The sequence below is a fragment of the Lolium perenne genome, chromosome 4 (assembly GCF_019359855.2).
Source record: "Lolium perenne isolate Kyuss_39 chromosome 4, Kyuss_2.0, whole genome shotgun sequence".
NCBI classification, from domain to species: domain Eukaryota; kingdom Viridiplantae; phylum Streptophyta; class Magnoliopsida; order Poales; family Poaceae; genus Lolium; species Lolium perenne.
The window spans coordinates 333,325,300-333,343,613 of NC_067247.2; the positions used below are offsets into that span (position 1 = coordinate 333,325,300).

Consider the following 18,314-nt stretch of genomic DNA (forward strand, 5'->3'; position numbering starts at 1 on the left):
CTGATGAAGCCTCTGAAGCCGCTATGTACTCTGATTCTGTTGAAGACTTTGCCACCGTGCACTGCTTCGAGCTTGCCCAGCTTACTGCAGCACCATTCAATATAAACACGTACCCAGACTGTGACTTAGAGTCATCAGGATCAGTGTTCCAACTTGCATCGGTGTAACCGTTTACAACGAGCTCTTGGTCACCTCCATAACAAAGAAACATATCCTTAGTTCTTTTCAAGTACTTCAGGATATTCTTGACCGCTGTCCAGTGTTCCATTCCTGGATCACTTTGATATCTGCTAGTCAAACTAACAGCATGTGCTATATCCGGTCTAGTACATAGCATGGCATACATGATAGATCCTACTGCCGAGGCATAGGGGATATTACTCATCCTTTCTCTTTCTTCTGCCGTAGCCGGTCCTTGAGTCTTACTCAATACCTTGCCTGGTAACATAGGTAAGAACCCTTTCTTACTTTCGTCCATTCTAAACTTCTTTAGAATCTTGTCCAGATATGTACTCTGTGATAGCCCTATTAGGCGTCTTGATCTATCTCTATAAATCTTGATGCCTAATATATACGATGCTTCACCAAGGTCTTTCATTGAAAAACTATTATTCAAATAACCTTTAACACTGCTTAATAGTTCTATATCATTCCCGATCAATAATATGTCATCTACATATAATATCAGGAATGCTACAGAGCTCCCACTCACTTTCTTGTAAATACAGGCCTCTCCATGACACTGTATAAACCCGAAGTCTTTGATCACCTTATCAAAGCGTCGGTTCCAACTTCTTGATGCTTGCTTCAGTCCATAGATTGAACGCTGAAGTTTGCATACTTTGTCAGCATTTTTAGGATCGACAAAACCTTTGGGTTGTACCATATACAACTCTTCCTCAATGTCTCCATTAAGGAACGCCGTTTTGACATCCATCTGCCAAATCTCATAATCGAAAAATGCAGCTATTGCTAACAAAATCCTCACAGATTTTAGCTTCGCTACAGGTGAGAAAGTCTCATCGTAGTCAACTCCTTGAATTTGTCGGAAACCCTTTGCGACAAGTCGAGCTTTATAGACAGTAATATTACCATCAGCATCTGTTTTTCTCTTGAAGATCCATTTATTTTCGACAGCCTTTCGGCTATCAGGTAAATCTACCAAAGTCCATACTTTGTTATCATACATGGATCCCATTTCGGATTTCATGGCTTCTTGCCATTTGTTGGAATCTGGGCTCATCATCGCTTCTTCATACGTCGCAGGGTCCTCATCATTGTTATCTACAATCATGACATTTAGACAAGGATCATACCAATCAGGAGTGGCACGTTCCCTTGTCGATCTGCGAGGTTCAGTAGTTTCCTCGTTCGAAGTTTCATGATCATTATCATTAGCTTCCTCTGTTGCCGGTGTAGGCGGTACAGGTACAACTTCCGGTACTGCGCTACTCTGATCAACGAGTATAGATTCATCAATCTCATCGAGTTCCACTTTTCTTCCAGTCACTTCTTTAGTGAGAAATTCTTTCTCAAGAAAGGTTCCGTTCTTAGCAACAAAGATTTTGCCTTCGGATCTGTGATAGAAAGTGTACCCTATAGTTTCCTTAGGGTATCCTATGAAGATGCATTTCTCCGCTTTGGGTTCTAGCTTGTCCGATTGTAACTTCTTTACATAGGCTTCGCAACCCCAAACTTTCAGGAACGACAGCTTAGGTTTCTTGTTAAACCATAATTCATACGGTGTCGTTTCTACGGATTTTGATGGTGCTCTATTTAAAGTGAATGCGGCTGTCTCTAATGCATAACTCCAAAATGATAACGACAAATCAGTAAGAGACATCATACTACGAACCATATCTAAGAGAGTTCGATTACGACGTTCGGACACACCGTTACGTTGAGGTGTTCCCGGCGGTGTCAATTGTGAAAGTATTCCGCATTTCTTTAAATGCATGCTAAACTCATAACTCAGATATTCACCTCCACGATCAGATCGTAGAAATTTGATCTTCTTGTTACGTTGATTTTCTACTTCACTTTGAAATTCCTTAAACTTCTCGAAAGTTTCGGATTTATGTTTCATGAAATAGATATACCCATATCTACTCAGATCATCTGTGAAGGTTAGAACATAACGATAACCACCGCGCGATGCTACGCTCATTGGTCCACATACATCGGTATGTATGATTTCCAATAAGTCAGTAGCTTGTTCCATCATACCAGAAAATGGAGTCTTTGTCATTTTTTCCATTAGACATGCTTCGCATCTATCAAGTGACTCAAAGTCAAGTGATTCAAGTAATCCATCAGTATGGAGTTTCTTCATGCGTTTCACTCCAATATGACCAAGACGACAGTGCCACATATAAGTAGAATTATCATTCAATTTAATTCGCTTAGCATCAATGTTATGTATATGCGTATCACTACTATCGAGATCTAACAGAAATAAGCCATTCTTTTGTGGTGCTCGACCATAAAAGATAATATTCATAAAAATAGAACAACCATTATTCTCAGACTTAAATGAATAACCGTCTTGCATTAAACAAGATCCAGATATAATGTTCATGCTCAACGCGGGTACAAAATAACAATTATTTAGGCTTAAAACTAATCCCGAAGGTAGATGTAGAGGAAGTGTGCCGACAGCGATCACATCGACTTTGGATCCATTTCCAACGCGCATCGTCACTTCATCTTTCAGTAGTCTTCGTTTATTCTTTAGTTCCTGTTTGAGTTACTGAGATATGAGCAACCGAACCAGTATCAAATACCCAGGTACTAGAACGAGAACCAGTGAGATAAACATCTATAACATGTATATCAGATATACCTTCTTTCTTCTTCTTGACAAGGCCGCTCTTCAGATCAGCCAGATACTTGGAGCAATTACGCTTCCAGTGTCCCTTCTCCTTGCAGTAATAGCACTCAGCATCAGGCTTAGGGCCGTTCTTAGGTTTCATAGGAGGCGTGGCAGCTTTCTTGCCACCCTTCTTGAATTTTCCCTTAGAATTGCCCTGTTTCTTGAAACTGGTGGTCTTGTTGACCATCAACACTTGGTGCTCTTTCTTGATCTCAATCTCAGCAGCTTTTAGCATGCCAAAGAGTTCAGGTAACTCCTTGTTCATGTTCTGCATATTGTAGTTCATCACAAAGTTCTTGTAACTTGGTGGCAGTGATTGAAGGACACGATTAATCCCCAGTCTGTTAGGAATCACTATTCCCAAGTCACTGAGTTTCTTCGCATGCCCGGTCATGGCGAGCATGTGCTCACTAACGGAGCTGCCTTCTTCCATCATACAACTGAAGAAATGTTTCGATGCTTCATAGCATTCCACGGCCGCATGAGTCTCGAATATAGCTTTCAGCTCATTCATCAACTCATGAGGATCATGGTGCTCAAAACGTTTTTGAAGATCGGATTCCAGACTGCACAGGATGGCACACTGAACTTGAGAGTACCGAGTTTTCCGAGTCGTGTAAACAACTTTTACTTCATCGGTTTCAGTTTCTGCAGGAGGGTCACCTAGCGGTGCATCAAGCACAAATTGCAGATTTCCGCCAGAGAGGAAGATCCTCACATGATGGAACCAGTCGGTGAAGTTGCTACCGTTGCTCTTAAGTTTCTCTTTCTCTAGGAACTGATTAAAATTGATTGGGGACGCCATCTCTACAACATATATTTGCAATAGTTTAGACTAAGTTTATGACAAATTGAGTTCAAATTTTAATTCAACATAATTAAAAATCTAAGTGAACTCCCACTCAAAACAATATCCCTCGCATTGTCTTAGTGATCACACGAACCAAATCCACCGCACCTAAACCCGATCATCACGAGAAAAAGTGTGATTTCAATGGCGAACACTCAAAGTGTTCATCATATCAACCATATGATTCATGCTATACCTTTCGGTATCACGTGTTCCGAGACCATGTCTGTACATGCTAGGCTCGTCAAGGCCACCTTAGTATCCGCATGTGCAAAACTGTCTTGCACCCGTTGTATGCACTTGTTGATTCTATCACACCCGATCATCACGAGATGCTTCGAAACGACAAGTCTTGGCAACGGTGCTACTAAGGATGAACACTTTATTATCTTGAGATTTTAGTGAGGGATCATCTTATAATGCTACCGTCGCGATCTAAGCAAAATAAGATGCATAAAAGGATTAACATCACATGCAGTTCATATGTGATATGATATGGCCCTTTTGTCTTTGAGCCTTTGATCTTCATCTCCAAAGCACGGACATGATCTCCATCATCTTCGGACATGATCTCCATCATCGTCGGCGTAGCGTCAAGGTCAATGACGCCGTCTTCATGATTGTCCTCCATGTAGCAACTATTACAACTACTTTGAAATACTACTCAACATGAAATTTAAAGACAACCATAAGGCTCCTGCCGGTTGCCACAATACAATAATGATCATCTCATACATATTCATCATCACATTATGGTCATATCACATCACCAAACCCTGCAAAAACAAGTTAGACGTCTCTAATTTGGTTTGCATATTTTACGTGGTTTAGGGTTTTCGAGAGAGATCTAATCTACCTACGAACATGAACCACAACGTTGATACTAATGTTTTCAATAGAAGAGTAAATTGAATCTTCACTATAGTAGGAGAGACAGACACCCGCAAAGCCTCTTATGCAATACAAGTTGCATGTCGAACGAGGAACAAGTCTCATGAACGCGGTCATGTAAAGTTAGTCCGAGCCGCTTCATCCCACTATGCCACAAAGATGCAAAGTACTCAAACTAAAGATAACAAGAGCATCAACGCCCACAAACCATTGTGTTCTACTCGTGTAACCATCTATGCATAGACACGGCTCTGATACCACTGTAGGATAACGTTGCATAGAAAACAAAAAAATTCCTACCGCGAACACGCAATCCAAGCCAAGATGCAATCTAGAAGACGGTAGCAACGAGGGGGTATCGAGTCTCACCCTTGAAGAGATTCCAAAGCCTACAAGATGAGGCTCTTGTTGCTGCGGTAGACGATCACTTGCCGCTTGCAAAAGCGCGTAGAAGATCTTGATCACGATCGGTTCCGGCGCCACGAACGGGAGCACCTCCGTACTCGGTCACACGTTCGGTTGTTGATGAAGACGACGTCCACCTCCCGTTCCAGCGGGCAGCGGAAGTAGTAGCTCCTCTTGAATCCGACAGCACGACGGCGTGGTGTCGGTGGCGGTGGAGAAGTCCGGCGGAGCTTCGCTAAGCTACGCGGGAGATATGGAGGAGAGGGGGGCGGCTAGGGTTTGGGAGGGGGTGGCCGGCCACTTCAAGGGGGGCGGCCAGCTTGTGGTCTTGGGGTGGCCGGCCCCCTCCCTTGGCCCCTCATTATATAGGTGGATCCCCAAGTGTTGGTGTCCAAGTCTTCGAATAAGACCCGAACCAAAAACCTTCCATAAGAGGGGGAAACCTAGCCCAACTAGGACTCCCACCAAAGGTGGGGTTTCCACCTCCCATATGGGGGGGTGGCCGGCCCCCTAAGGGGGAGTCCACTTGGGACTCCTCCCCCACTAGGGTTGGCCGGCCATGGAGGTGGAGTCCCATGTGGACTCCACCTTCCTTGGTGGTTTCTTCCGGACTTTTCTAGAACCTTCTAGAACCTTCCATAGAACCTTCCGCGACATTTTAATTCACATAAAATGACATCCTATATATGAATCTTATTCTCCGGACCATTCCGGAACTCCTCGTGATGTCCGGGATCTCATCCGGGACTCCGAACAAATATTCGAACTCCATTCCATATTCAAGTACTACCATTTCAACATCCAACTTTAAGTGTGTCACCCTACGGTTCGTGAACTATGCGGACATGGTTGAGTACTCACTCCGACCAATAACCAATAGCGGGATCTGGAGATCCATAATGGCTCCCACATATTCAACGATGACTTTAGTGATCGAATGAACCATTCACATACAATACCAATTCCCTTTGTCTCGCGATATTTTACTTGTCCGAGGTTTGATCTTCGGTATCACTCCATACCTTGTTCAACCTCGTTTCCTGACAAGTACTCTTTACTCGTACCATGGTATGTGGTCTCTTATGAACTCATTCATATGCTTGCAAGACATTTGACGACATTCCACCGAGAGGGCCCAGAGTATATCTATCCGTCATCGGGATGGACAAATCCCACTGTTGATCCATATGCCTCAACTCATACTTTCCGGATACTTAATCCCACCTTTATAACCACCCATTTACGCAGTGGTGTTTGGTGTAATCAAAGTACCTTTCCGGTATAAGTGATTTACATGATCTCATGGTCATAAGGACTAGGTAACTATGTATCGAAAGCTTATAGCAAATAACTTAATGACGAGATCTTATGCTACGCTTAATTGGGTGTGTCCATTATATCATTCATACAATGATATAACCTTGTTATTAATAACATCCAATGTTCATGATTATGAAACTAATCATCCATTAATCAACAAGCTAGTTTAAGAGGCATACTAGGGACTTCTTGTTTGTCTACATATCACACATGTACTAATGTTTCGGTTAATACAATTCTAGCATGATATATAAACATTTATCATAAACATAAAGATATAAATAATAACCACTTTATTATTGCCTCTAGGGCATATCTCCTTCATCATGTCCGTATTTGGTTTATCTACTCTTCACTCCATAAACATGTGGTCTTGTTTACCGAGTTCAGTTTCGCTTGGGGACAAGCGAAGTCTAAGCTTGGGGGGAGTTGATACGTCCATTTTGCATCACTATTTTATATCATAATTTACTGTTATTCATTGATATATTTCATATTTAGAGACGATACTTATGTTATTTCATCTATTTTGCATGTTTCATGATTATTGGAGAATCGCGCACCGGAGTCAGGATTCTGCTGGAAAAAGCACCGTCAGAATGCAATATTTCGAAAGATCAACAATTGACGAAAATTACACTGAAAATCTTATTTTTCCAGAAGACGGAGCTAGCCAAAAGGAGGAGCCGAGGAGGGCCGCCATGGGCCCCCCATAGGCCGGCGCGGGCCCAGGCCTGGCCGCGCCGCCTTGTGGGGAGGGGGCCCACAGCCCCCTCAGGCCGCCTCTCCTTCGCGTACTTCTTCGTCCCGAAAACCTAAGCTCCGGGGGATAGTCGCGAAGAGACACAGCCGCCTCTGCGGGGCGGAAAACACCAGAGAGAAAAGAGCTCTCCGGAAGGCTGAAATCTGCCGGGGAAATTCCCTCCCGGAGGGGGAAATCGACGCCATTGTCATCGTCATCGAGCTGGACATCATTGGAATCATCATCACCATCATCTCCATCATCATCACCGCCATCTCCACCGCTGCACATCGTCACCGCTGTAACATCTAGGGTTGAATCTTGATTGTTTGATAGGGGAAACTCTCCCGGTATTGATTTCTACTTGTTATTGATGCTATTGAGTGAAACCATTGAACCAAGGTTTATGTTCAGATTGTTATTTATCATCATATCACCTCTGATCATGTTCCATATGATGTCTCGTGAGTAGTTCGTTTAGTTCTTGAGGACATGGGTGAAGTCTAAATGTTAGTTGTGAATTATGTTGGGTAATATTCAATGGTTTGATATTTAAGTTGTGGTGTTATTCTTCTAGTGGTATCATGTGAACGTCGACTACATGATACTTCACCTTTATGGGCCTAGGGGAATACATCTTGTATTCGTTTGCCAATTGCGGGGTTGCCGGAGTGACAGAAACCTGAACCCCCGTTGGTATATCGATGCAGGAGGGATAGCAGGATCTCAGAGTTTAAGGCTGTGGTTAGATTTATCTTAATTACTTTTCTTGTATTTGCGGATGCTTGCAAGGGGTATAATCACAAGTATGTATTAGTCCTAGGAAGGGCGGTGCATTAGCACAGGTTCACCCACACAACACTTATCAAAACAATGAAGATTAATCAGCTATGTGAAGCGAAAGCACTAGACTAAATTCCCGTGTGTCCTCAAGAACGTTTGGTCATTATAAGTAAACAAATCGGCTTGTCCTTTGTGCTAAAAAGGATTGGGCCACTCGCTGCAATTATTTCTCTCGCATTTTACTTACTCGTACTTTATTTATCTTCTATATCAAAACCCCCTGAATACTTGTCTGTGAGCATTTACAGTGAATCCTTCATCGAAACTACTTGTCAACACCTTCTGCTCCTCGTTGGGTTCGACACTCTTATTTATCGAAAGTACTACGATACACCCCCTATACTTGCGGGTCATCAGTGGGCGCTGTCGAGCTGCACCACCCGTCTATCCCAAGCCACAATGATCCCCTCTCGAGTTTCAGTCGCCGGCAAGCAGAATTAAGCATCACACTCTGCGCCTAGCGCCTCAATAACGATAGCATGGGTTATAAAAGTTAGCTTTGTCTCCTGAAGACATACAATGGACGCACCCGTAGTACACACTACACTCCTAACACCCGCACGCCTTGCGCGATCATTGAGGCCTCACACATTGGCCACCAACACCTTAGGTTCGTATAACATTGGAACCGCGTGAAACACCCGTGGACCACCGGTAGGGGTCAGGCCTCGATGAGGCGACCACCCGTCATCCCTAGCAGTGGTGGGGAGCAACCTCTGATCATCGAGAGCGACCATCCGTAGAACTCAGCGATCGCCTCGATCATGTCATCTGTGAGGGGGAGCTCGTACATCTTATGGTATGCTTCCAGGGCAGCCTCTGATGGCGCCTCATCCCCCTTGAGAAGGCCAAGCTTGCGCATCAGGTTTTGCACCGCTTTCATCTCCGACGTTCAGACCACCAGGTTGTCCCGCAATCCTCGAGCTGTAGCAAGGCTGGAAGTTGAGCTCGACCAACCTACGTCGAACAACCGGGGTCTGAAGGAGTGCATCCGAGCGCGACTTCGCAGCTGTGAGAAACTCTCCAAGAGTACGGGGCCTCGCCAAAGCAGGCTGCGGTCGAGAGGGAGGGGGTTGTCACGCTCTCTGGAACACCACAGGTGGCGAGGCAAAGCGGCACACCGCCGGGGTTGGGACAGGTGGTGGAGAAGAGGTCTGGACCCTGGTCTGATCGTTGCTAGCCGGAGGCTGGTCCACGACTATCTCCTTGTCCACCCCCTCGTCCTCCTCATCCTCGTTCGCGATAGCAACCTTGGCGCCAACCGAGGTATGGAGGTCAGCCAGTTGGATCACCGGGCCCAGGCTCAGGCTTGGATCGTCGACGTCAGCGCGCTCGTCCATAGAGACAACAGCATCATGGTGCACCTGATCGGAATTTTGAATCTGGCCGGTTTCCCGCGGGAACATATCCTCCTGGGTAGGAGCCCCACTCCGTTGGCCCGCAGCAGCCTGGCCCAAGAGCCTCAGGCCTTGTCTGAGCGGGGATGTGCACCGCGGGGGTGCAACTGGGCCTGGGTCGGCAGCAAGGCCCAACATGGCCACCTCAGCCTCCGAACGTGGCGCCTCCAATGTCGCCATCGTGCACCCGTGCCCCGCACCCATGCAGCTAGGGCTTTGCACGTCTGCGACTTGGACCGAAGGGAGTTCGTGGTCAAACCGAGCAGGGACGATGGCGGCAGCGGGTAGGACCACAACGGACCCCACCAGGAGCCCCGAGCCCATGCGCCCTGCACCGTCCGACGCCAGCTCACGATCGACCTCCCGCGCAGCACCCGCCAAGCCGCCAATGTTGACCTGGCCCAACGCCAGCTCACTGGTCACTGCTATTAGCAGCCAACGGATCGGCAACGGCAGCCTTAGCCTGTTCCTCCTCCACGGCGCTTCTCTCAGCAGCCAAAGGTCTCAGCCTGTTCGTCCTCTGCGGCGCTTTTCTCAGTGGCCAAAGCAGCTTTAGCCCGAATCTCCCGCACTTTCCGTCCTCCCCGCTTCTTCTTCTTTCTCTGCCCAGCTTGTCGCGACTCTACCAGGACCAGGTCCCCCACGACGACGCCAGACGACAACGTTCTCGTGGCCCTCCCCTGCTGGTGCCAGCCTGGCTAGCGGTCGGAGCACCACCGCCGCCACCGCCATCACTGGATTTGGGGAGCACGTCGGGAACACCGCGCGTATACTGGTGCTGACGCCGCGCCGGCCAGGCCGATGTACGTCCGCCGTCGCCGCCCGCAGCGCCGCCGGGAACGGGTCGCCGGAAGTCCAACGTCCGCTTGACGTGCACGAGCAAGGGGTACACTAGAGTGTTGATGTGCGGAGGGACAACCGCCTGCGCCGGCGCCGCCATGTCCGCGAGCGACGGAGGGTCGTCTGGCTCAACGATGTGGAGGTCCACCTCCCGCGGGATCGAGGCCGGGTCGAGGCACCACGCGGTGAGCCGGAGGATGCCCATGTCCGCGCGGCTCCTGGTGAGCGGGTGAAGCCGCTCCACCGACGCCGACAGAGCGAGTACCACCTCCGTCGTGGCCAAGCTCCACGCGTTGGCCAGAACGCCCTCTATCTCGAGCTCGGTGTGGACGCAGAGCGCGCCCGACGCTGCGTGAGTGCGTCGCGACCATGGACGAAGCAGCAGCCTGAAGTACGGCGAGGCGAGCACGTCGTCGCCGAGCACCCTGTCACGGTCTTCCCGCGACGCGAAGAACAGGAGGAAATCCTCTGGCATGTGGCAGTGCACGGAGTAGCTCCCCGGCGTCAGCCCGTGCACGTCCTCCAACGCCATCGACACCTCCTCGGTGGTGACCGCCCTACGCACGTTGACGATCACCGCCAGGAGTGCCCTTGACAACGCCTCCTCGGCCTCGTCCATCTCCGGTGTGCGAGGGAGCACGCACACCGCACGGGCCGGGCGCCGCGCGAGCTCACCGCCCACGGCCGGTGCGCGCAGGCCAAGGGGTACAACCTGCTCCTCAGCGCCCCGGCGTGGCCGCATCTCCACCGCCTGGCGAGCCACCGGCAGGACAGGGGCCATGGCACGGTCAGCAGCCGCGTGCCCGACGCGGTCAGCACGGGCCAGCACGGGTGCGACCGCACGGGCGCCCGCCACACCCTGCATCTCATGGCACGCCCGGTGTGGACCATCGTCACGGCCGAGCGGAGCCTCCACACGGCGCGCACGGCGTGGACCATCGTCACGACCGAGCGGAGCCACCACACACTGCACGGCTCCACCACCCTCCTCTCGCCACCAGCGGCACGTGTGTTTCCATGGCAGCCTGGTGCGCCTTCGGCGCACGCGCGCGGAAGTCGCCGGCGCCCTCACCCATACGACGGCCGCGCCCATCGTCGTTCAGCCTCTTGCGCGCTGGTTCACCTTCTCCCGGCGGCGACGGCGGTCTCGGTGGGCGTGGCAGCGAGCACTCTCGCGCCATGTGACCCGTCTCGCCGCACCGCAGACACACCGGCCCTGTGGTGCAGTCGACGGCGCGGTGGCCAGGCTGTGTGCAAAGCAAGCACAGCCCTTTGAAATCCGCGTAGGCGCCGACGTCACGCGCAGCCGGGCGCGCCGCCCTCGCCGCAGCTCTCTTGCCGCCACGGCGTCCCCGCGCGCGTTTGCGGGTGACGTGCGTGGGCTCCTCCCACGGTCCTTCTTCCTCCTCGTCGAGCACATCATCGGAATCATCAAGCTCATCGATGGTGGAGCTCATGCCCTCCGCCCGGACCACGGACCTCACCTCGCGACGCACCTGAGAGGTCTCCTGCCCGTCGACGCGCACCGTAGCACTCCCGCCGGCCAGGGCCTCGCTGTAGGACCGAGGGGTTTCCTCCGAGTCGGATCCCCGGCCGCCGCGCCAGCGGTCCGCACGGCCGCGCGGGATCGCCGCCGGTGACGGAGTGGGGGAGAGGGACGGTGTGGGGGAAGGTGTGGTCATGGTCGCCGCTGCAGGGTGGGAACCGGGTTGGCCCCGCGCACGCCGCACTCGCTCTCGCAGTCTCGCTGCGCTCGCTCTCCTAAACTTTTTTTCGAACAGTTTCCTGTTCTGGTCATCACCTGTTTTGGTTTCGGCGGTAACATTTCTAACATTTTTTTAGTTTTAATCTATTATTACTTCTTATCCATCCAGTCTTCGTAATCCGTGCGATCATAACACATGCAGATGCAGGTAAGAATTAGCATCGCATATCTCTTCTGTGCGGTCATTGTTCGGAGATATCCATATTGTATTACTTTTTACTGCCGGGATTTTTTCATTACACCAAGGAGTTACAAAATATTGTTCACACATCCAGACATGATTGGTCAATACAGTGTATTATTTGACATCTATTAGGAATCATGACACATAGAACAACTGGGTAAGGTATCCTCTTGCAAAACCTAATTTGTTTTGATTTTCTTTAAGATTTTCATGATTATGATCTTCCCAATTAATTAATTCTACATGACATAGTTGTTATTTGACTAGCACAACCACTTGAATCTTATAATTTTTTTAGATAAATTGATATGTTATTATGTGTCTTATTGTACCCTTCTATTTATTACACAATAAAATTATTAAGGAGATACCCACCGCAACGCATGGGTATCCTTCTAGTATGTACGTAATAAAATTAAAATTCGATCTATTGCTATCCCCAAGAATACCAAAGTAGTTGACAGTACAACGAAAATATAATAACAAGTTAAATGATATAAATTTTTTTGCATTTTAAGATTTAAGAAAAAACAACAAATTAGAAAAGTAAGTGTAGAGTAGAGTAAATAATTTTTCTTACAAAAGGACTTGGACCAGATTACATGGTTTCACTTGAATTATTTTTCGAAACGGAGGGTTGACCCTGGGCATTAGAAAGATGCACAAAAACCTATGTATTAATTTATTCAACAAAGGTCTGACAAAGATCAAAAAACATGGTGTCACAAATGATATATCCATACATGCAGACCACTGGTTGATAAATATGACAAATATCCATATATGCATCATGTCCATAAATTCATGCACTCTATATTGCAGTGGCCAACACTGATAAAACCCATCGATTCATCCCCCAACATTACAGTGGCCAACACTAGTTCTCCTTGCACACATGCAGACTTTCCATGTACTCTTCATGTTTCAGGATCATGTATGCATCTTCACATTGGCCTTGCTGGAGCGCTTCAGCAGAGTGCTGAGATCGTCAATCCAATCGTCCCTATGCATGTTGTAGATCTCAACATGTTTGAGAAAATGCAATCCGAGATTCGTTTCCCTCCACTCCAGTGGTCTCTTGCACGGGCACTCTGCCGGGCACGTATATAAATAATATTGGTTTTGGGCCCAGTGAGGCTGCGACAAGTAATTTGGATCAGAGAAAGTATTAGAATTTTCATAATATATTAGGTATTATAGATGTTTTTTTATGTTTTCTATATATAATTGGTCAAACTTTACCAAGTTTAACCTTAACTAAATCTAGATAAGATAGGGTAAAGGAAAACACAGTTGCAGTACAAACTTACCAAGGGGTAGTTTCCATTAACGTCGAGACTGTAGCCGGCAGCACCTGGAGAGCAGTTTTGCTATACTTGCTCCGAACGTGTGCACGCGCCAAGAGGGAGTGCAGGCCAGTGTCAGGTGAGTGACGCTACTAAGCATGGGCAGTCCTTCCATCAAGTTCACCACATCATTATCTGCATCGTTCTGCATATATGGGCACATAGTACATATTATACGGGTTAAGAAATAATAAATAGACATGGTATGTCTTGCAAATTCAGAACGTAGACGTTGCCCACCATTTTGTCACTCCATAGGGAAACATCGAGATGGTGGACGCCGGTGCAACTCCGTAGAAGCCAATGGCCGAGGTGGGATTCATATGTTTGGACGTGCGTAAATAGCCCGACGTTGAGCCGGCGGACCGTGTCCATGCCGCAAAGGAAGTCAACCTCACTCTTGGGTAACGAGTAGCTGAAGGGCCAGTATATCTCCTCGAGGCAGGGAGTGCAGAATCTAGCCATTATCTTGGAACCGGGCCAGCCGAGCCCCTGAACGCGAAGGGAGCGGAGCTTGGGACACGACACCTCCAGACGCTCTAGGCCTCCTAGAATCATTTTTACATCAAGCTCTTCGAGGAGCTTGTTGGATATCCTGAGGTCTGGGCCGTCCACCCCCCAAACAAGATGTAGGAGAAGCCTTCGTAGCTGGCCGCAAGACGACACGAAATCCGAGAGGATGCCGCCCTCCAACCGAATATTCTTTAGCTCCAGCTCGGTCAGCGAGCCGTTCACCGCCGGCGCCACTGGCAGTCTAAGGATTGATAGTTTATCTTCTTCCAAGATGAACGAGTCGAACGACATGGCGGCCGTCCTCGCATCGCCGCTGCAGGGAAGGTCCAGCACGACATTGCCACATTGGCGGTCCTCAATTGTTTTAGGGCGGTATTCCTCCAGGGTTAGGCTGATCTTTCCTTGCACGCGCTGTGCGGCCTGCTGGAGCCACGCGTTGGCGCGGAGCTTGTGGCGAGGATGCTGGAGGTGGATCGTGAGCGTATCGTGGTTGTGAGCGAGCGCCGCGACGATCAGCTCGTCGAGACCCGACGCTGGTTTCTTACCGATGTCGGAGAAGGCCAAGGCCGGGAGGCAGAGCCAGACGTGCCGCCACCGCCGCGAGAGGGCTCTCGTGCGGACGGCGTCCTCGGTGGTGGGCACGAAGCTGAGGATGTGCAGGAGCACGTCGTCGGGAAGGCTGCTGATGATGTCGTCATCTGCGGCGCCGCCGGGTTCTAGTAGTTTAGAGTTCATTGACGATCGTCCTGGGTGGTCTGCGAGACAATGATCTTGGGCATATACGGGTATATGTCAATTTGTCAGGCACGCGTAGAGTTGGACCCGGGACAAACACCTTAAAATTGGATTCCACTCCATCACGGCAAGGACTCCTTTCCCTTTTTTTTGGGCGTGACTGCAACTCTGCATTCTCTGGAGTCTGGACCGACGTTCCTCTCCGTACTTGTCACCTGACGTCAGGGACGGAGGGGGGGGGGGGGCTTAGCCGGATTTTACGAAGAGCACCACTCACTATAGCTCTAATTTCTTATGATTTAGGTAACTCTGCCCCCTCATCAACTTTACAACATCATTTTGCCCCTACAACATCATTTTGCCCCCCTCAAGGTAGGAAGCTGGCTCCGTCCCTGCCTGACGTACATGGTCGGACAACATGATTGTCGCTAGATTTTATCGGTTTCCTTGTACAATACTGTGGTATTTCTGTTTTACACGGCTAGGACTTCCTAGTTTTTTTTTACACTAATACAGTAGGGAAAACAGGAAATCCAATTAGGAGGGAATCTGTCATTTATATTTTTTTATATGAGAGGGGTCTGGTTACACAATCATTTTTTATAAAAAGCATATATTAATATCACGAATATACTAACTACACTTAGACTCTGCAACAACATATTGCCTTAGCGACATTATGGATGCACAGAGTCAAAATAAAACGAAGAAGAAACACAATAAAAAATTCCTCTACGGTGATCTATTCCTTGAAGCAGTAGTGCAATACCACCAAGATAGCACCAGAAATCCAGCTCCTCGAAAAGCGACGCCTCCAAGAAGGAAACAATATACAAGCATCGTCGTTGCCCGATCAAACATCTTAGATTTTCACCTTGGAAAAAGTTTTCGCTCTCAAAACAATGCCTTTAACAAGGTCATTGTCAGGCACAACCAATTAAGGCTAGACCCTGTATTTTCACCCTAAAAGGTAAGACTACAAACTTCTCATGTGCTGACGGCCCCACTTAGAGCATATCTACCAGTAACCGTAAAACACGCCAATACCGAACTTTCCCTGCCAGTTTACGGGTTCGGGTCGAAAGTAGCCTACAGCAGTGCCTGGACTCGCGACCTGGCCTGTAAACTGAGTTCGAGGGCCCGAGAAAAATCTCGCCCGCCCCCTATTTAACTAGGGCGGGGAGGGGACTTAGGTTCTGAAACCCTACTCCCATCCGCAGCATCCCCGGCTCCGCCGGAAAAAGCCTACCACTTCGGCAAGGAATTCCTGCCGCTCCCTCGCTCAATCCGCTCTACCGCGACCTTCGCTCTGTTCCCCATGGCTGGCGCAGGAAGATCCTGAATGTACTAGGACGTCGCCTAGGGGGGGGGGGGGGGGTGAATAGGCGGTGTATAAAAACTTCTACTTGAGAGCTAAACTAGGCGGAATAAAACTACACATGTGTTTACTAGTTTAGCTCAAAGCCTATCAACAAGGGGTTTGCCTAAGAGCACCAACAACCTATGCTAGCATGATGAGCAACAAGGGATAACAAGCTAGGTATAGCACATCAAGCAAGATAGATATCACAATGTAAAGCGCATAGGTAAAGGAGCTCGGGTTGAGAAGTAACCGGTGCACGAGGAGACGACGATGTATCCCGAAGTTCACACCCAAGGGTGCTACGTCTCCGTTGGAACGGTGTGGAGGCACGAGGCACTCCAAGAAGCCAACTAGGGCCACCGTATTCTCCTCGAGCCTTTCCACCAAAGGAAAGCCTCGATCCACTAAGGGACCTTGAGGGTGGTCACCGAACCCGTACAAGCTTGGGCAAACACCCAAGTATCACACTTGAGGCAACTCCACAACGAGGAGGCTCTCAAGTACACGGACACAAGAGGCAACACACACCACCAAGGAAACACACTCCACCTAGGATGCTAATGCGCCACAAGAGGCTAACACACTCCACCAAGGAAACCAACTCCACCAAGGATGCTAATGCGCCACAAGAGGCTAACACACTCCACCAAGGAAACGATGCGCCACAAGAGGCTAACACACTCCACAAAGGAAACACTACCACTAAGGCAAGAACACCACTAAGGTAACAAGGCCACTAAGGCAAGAACACCACTAAGGGAACATGGCCTCTACGAGATCGAAACCCCGGAGAGAACCCAAACCGATGCACCTAATGCAATGGCTAAGAACACCACTAAGATGCCCAAGTTCTTCTCTCCCAAATTCCAACAAAGCTACACAAGCTGTTGGGGGAATAAGGGAGGAAGAACAAAGAGTGGAGAAACACCAAGAAACTCCAAGATCTAGATCTAGCAAGATCCCCTCACTTGGAGAGGTATTCAATTGGTGAAGCTCTAGATCTAGATCTCCTCTCTCCTTTCCCCCAAAAATATGCAACAAATAGTGGGGGGATCAAGAGGAGGATCAAACAACTCAAGGTCAACAATGGAGGAGAGAGAATGGAGGGGAAGAAGTAGTTGGGCCGGAGGTGGAAGAGGGGTATAAATAGGGGCTCCAAAATATAGCTGTTGGGGGCTGGAAAAATGGTCAGATTCGCCCCAAGCGGTACTACCGCTGTGCAAAGCGGTACTGCCGTTTTTCCCCCAAAAAGCAGATCTGAAAAATGGGCCAAAACCGGTAGTACCGCTCTGCGGAGCGGTACTACCGCTTTTGTCCAAATCCAAGTCAAATCGCAGGAGAGAGAGAGAGGAGCATGCGCAGCAGCACTGCATGCAGCGCAACGGCGTGGGGCCAGGTGAGCAGGGCATGTCGCGCGGGCGGGAAACGGGCGAGCGAGCTGCGCGGGAAAGCCAGCGAGCATGCGGCGCGGGGATGCGTGTCCCGATCGATCCGGGTCAACGCGTGCTGGCGCTCTCCCACGAGCGTGCGTGCTGGGCTGCGGGAGCGAGTCAAGGCGTGGCGGCAGCGGCTGGGGCGGAGTGGGCCGGGGAGCAGTGCGGCGGCCCAGGCGGAGAGGAAGTGGTGCGGGCTGGAGAAGAAGAAGACTGGGCCGGTACTACCGGCCACAGTACCGTCCTGGTACCGTAAATAGGTTACGGTAGTACCGGGCCGGTACCGGCCTGGTACCGCTTGCGATCCAGTAAGCCAAAACGGACGTGCGGTACTTTGGCCGGTACCGCCCATGGTACTACCGCCCGGCCCAATAAGATTTTCATTTTTCTTTTTAAATATGCAGCAACCGTAAAATCCATAACTCGAGCTAGGAGACTCGGAATGCGGTGAAACCAATTTTGTTGGAAAGAGGGCGACAAGAGCTACCTTCTCACATGATGAAATCATGCAAAAGAGTAGATGATGATTTTCTCATGGTCATAGAGGTGTAACCTCTCAATATGGTATATCGGGAAAATCATCACCCTTGCGCGTGCAACATGCAATGCAACCGAAATCCGTTCCATGCATAAGAACCAAGAAGAACCAAGAACACGATGCAATGCATGCAAGGTTTGAGCTCTCTCCGATGATGCGACTCACTATCCTATCGAGCACAAACCTAGTCCTTGCGCGTTCTTCTTGAGTCGGCAAGCTCCGTCTTCATACTCTTCATCATTGTCCATGCCACCGTCTTCCTCCAACATATATGCAC

At 49.2% G+C, this 18,314-nt stretch overlaps 1 protein-coding gene across 1 annotated transcript; it reads right to left on the minus strand.

Moving 5' to 3' along the window:
* Positions 1-13,635: 13,635 nt before the first annotated feature.
* LOC127347874 (putative F-box protein At1g67390) lies at positions 13,636-14,703 on the minus strand. The gene has a single exon (XM_051374016.1). The coding sequence runs from the start codon at positions 14,701-14,703 to the stop codon at positions 13,636-13,638; it is 1,068 nt and encodes a 355-aa protein (XP_051229976.1).
* Positions 14,704-18,314: the final 3,611 nt, after the last annotated feature.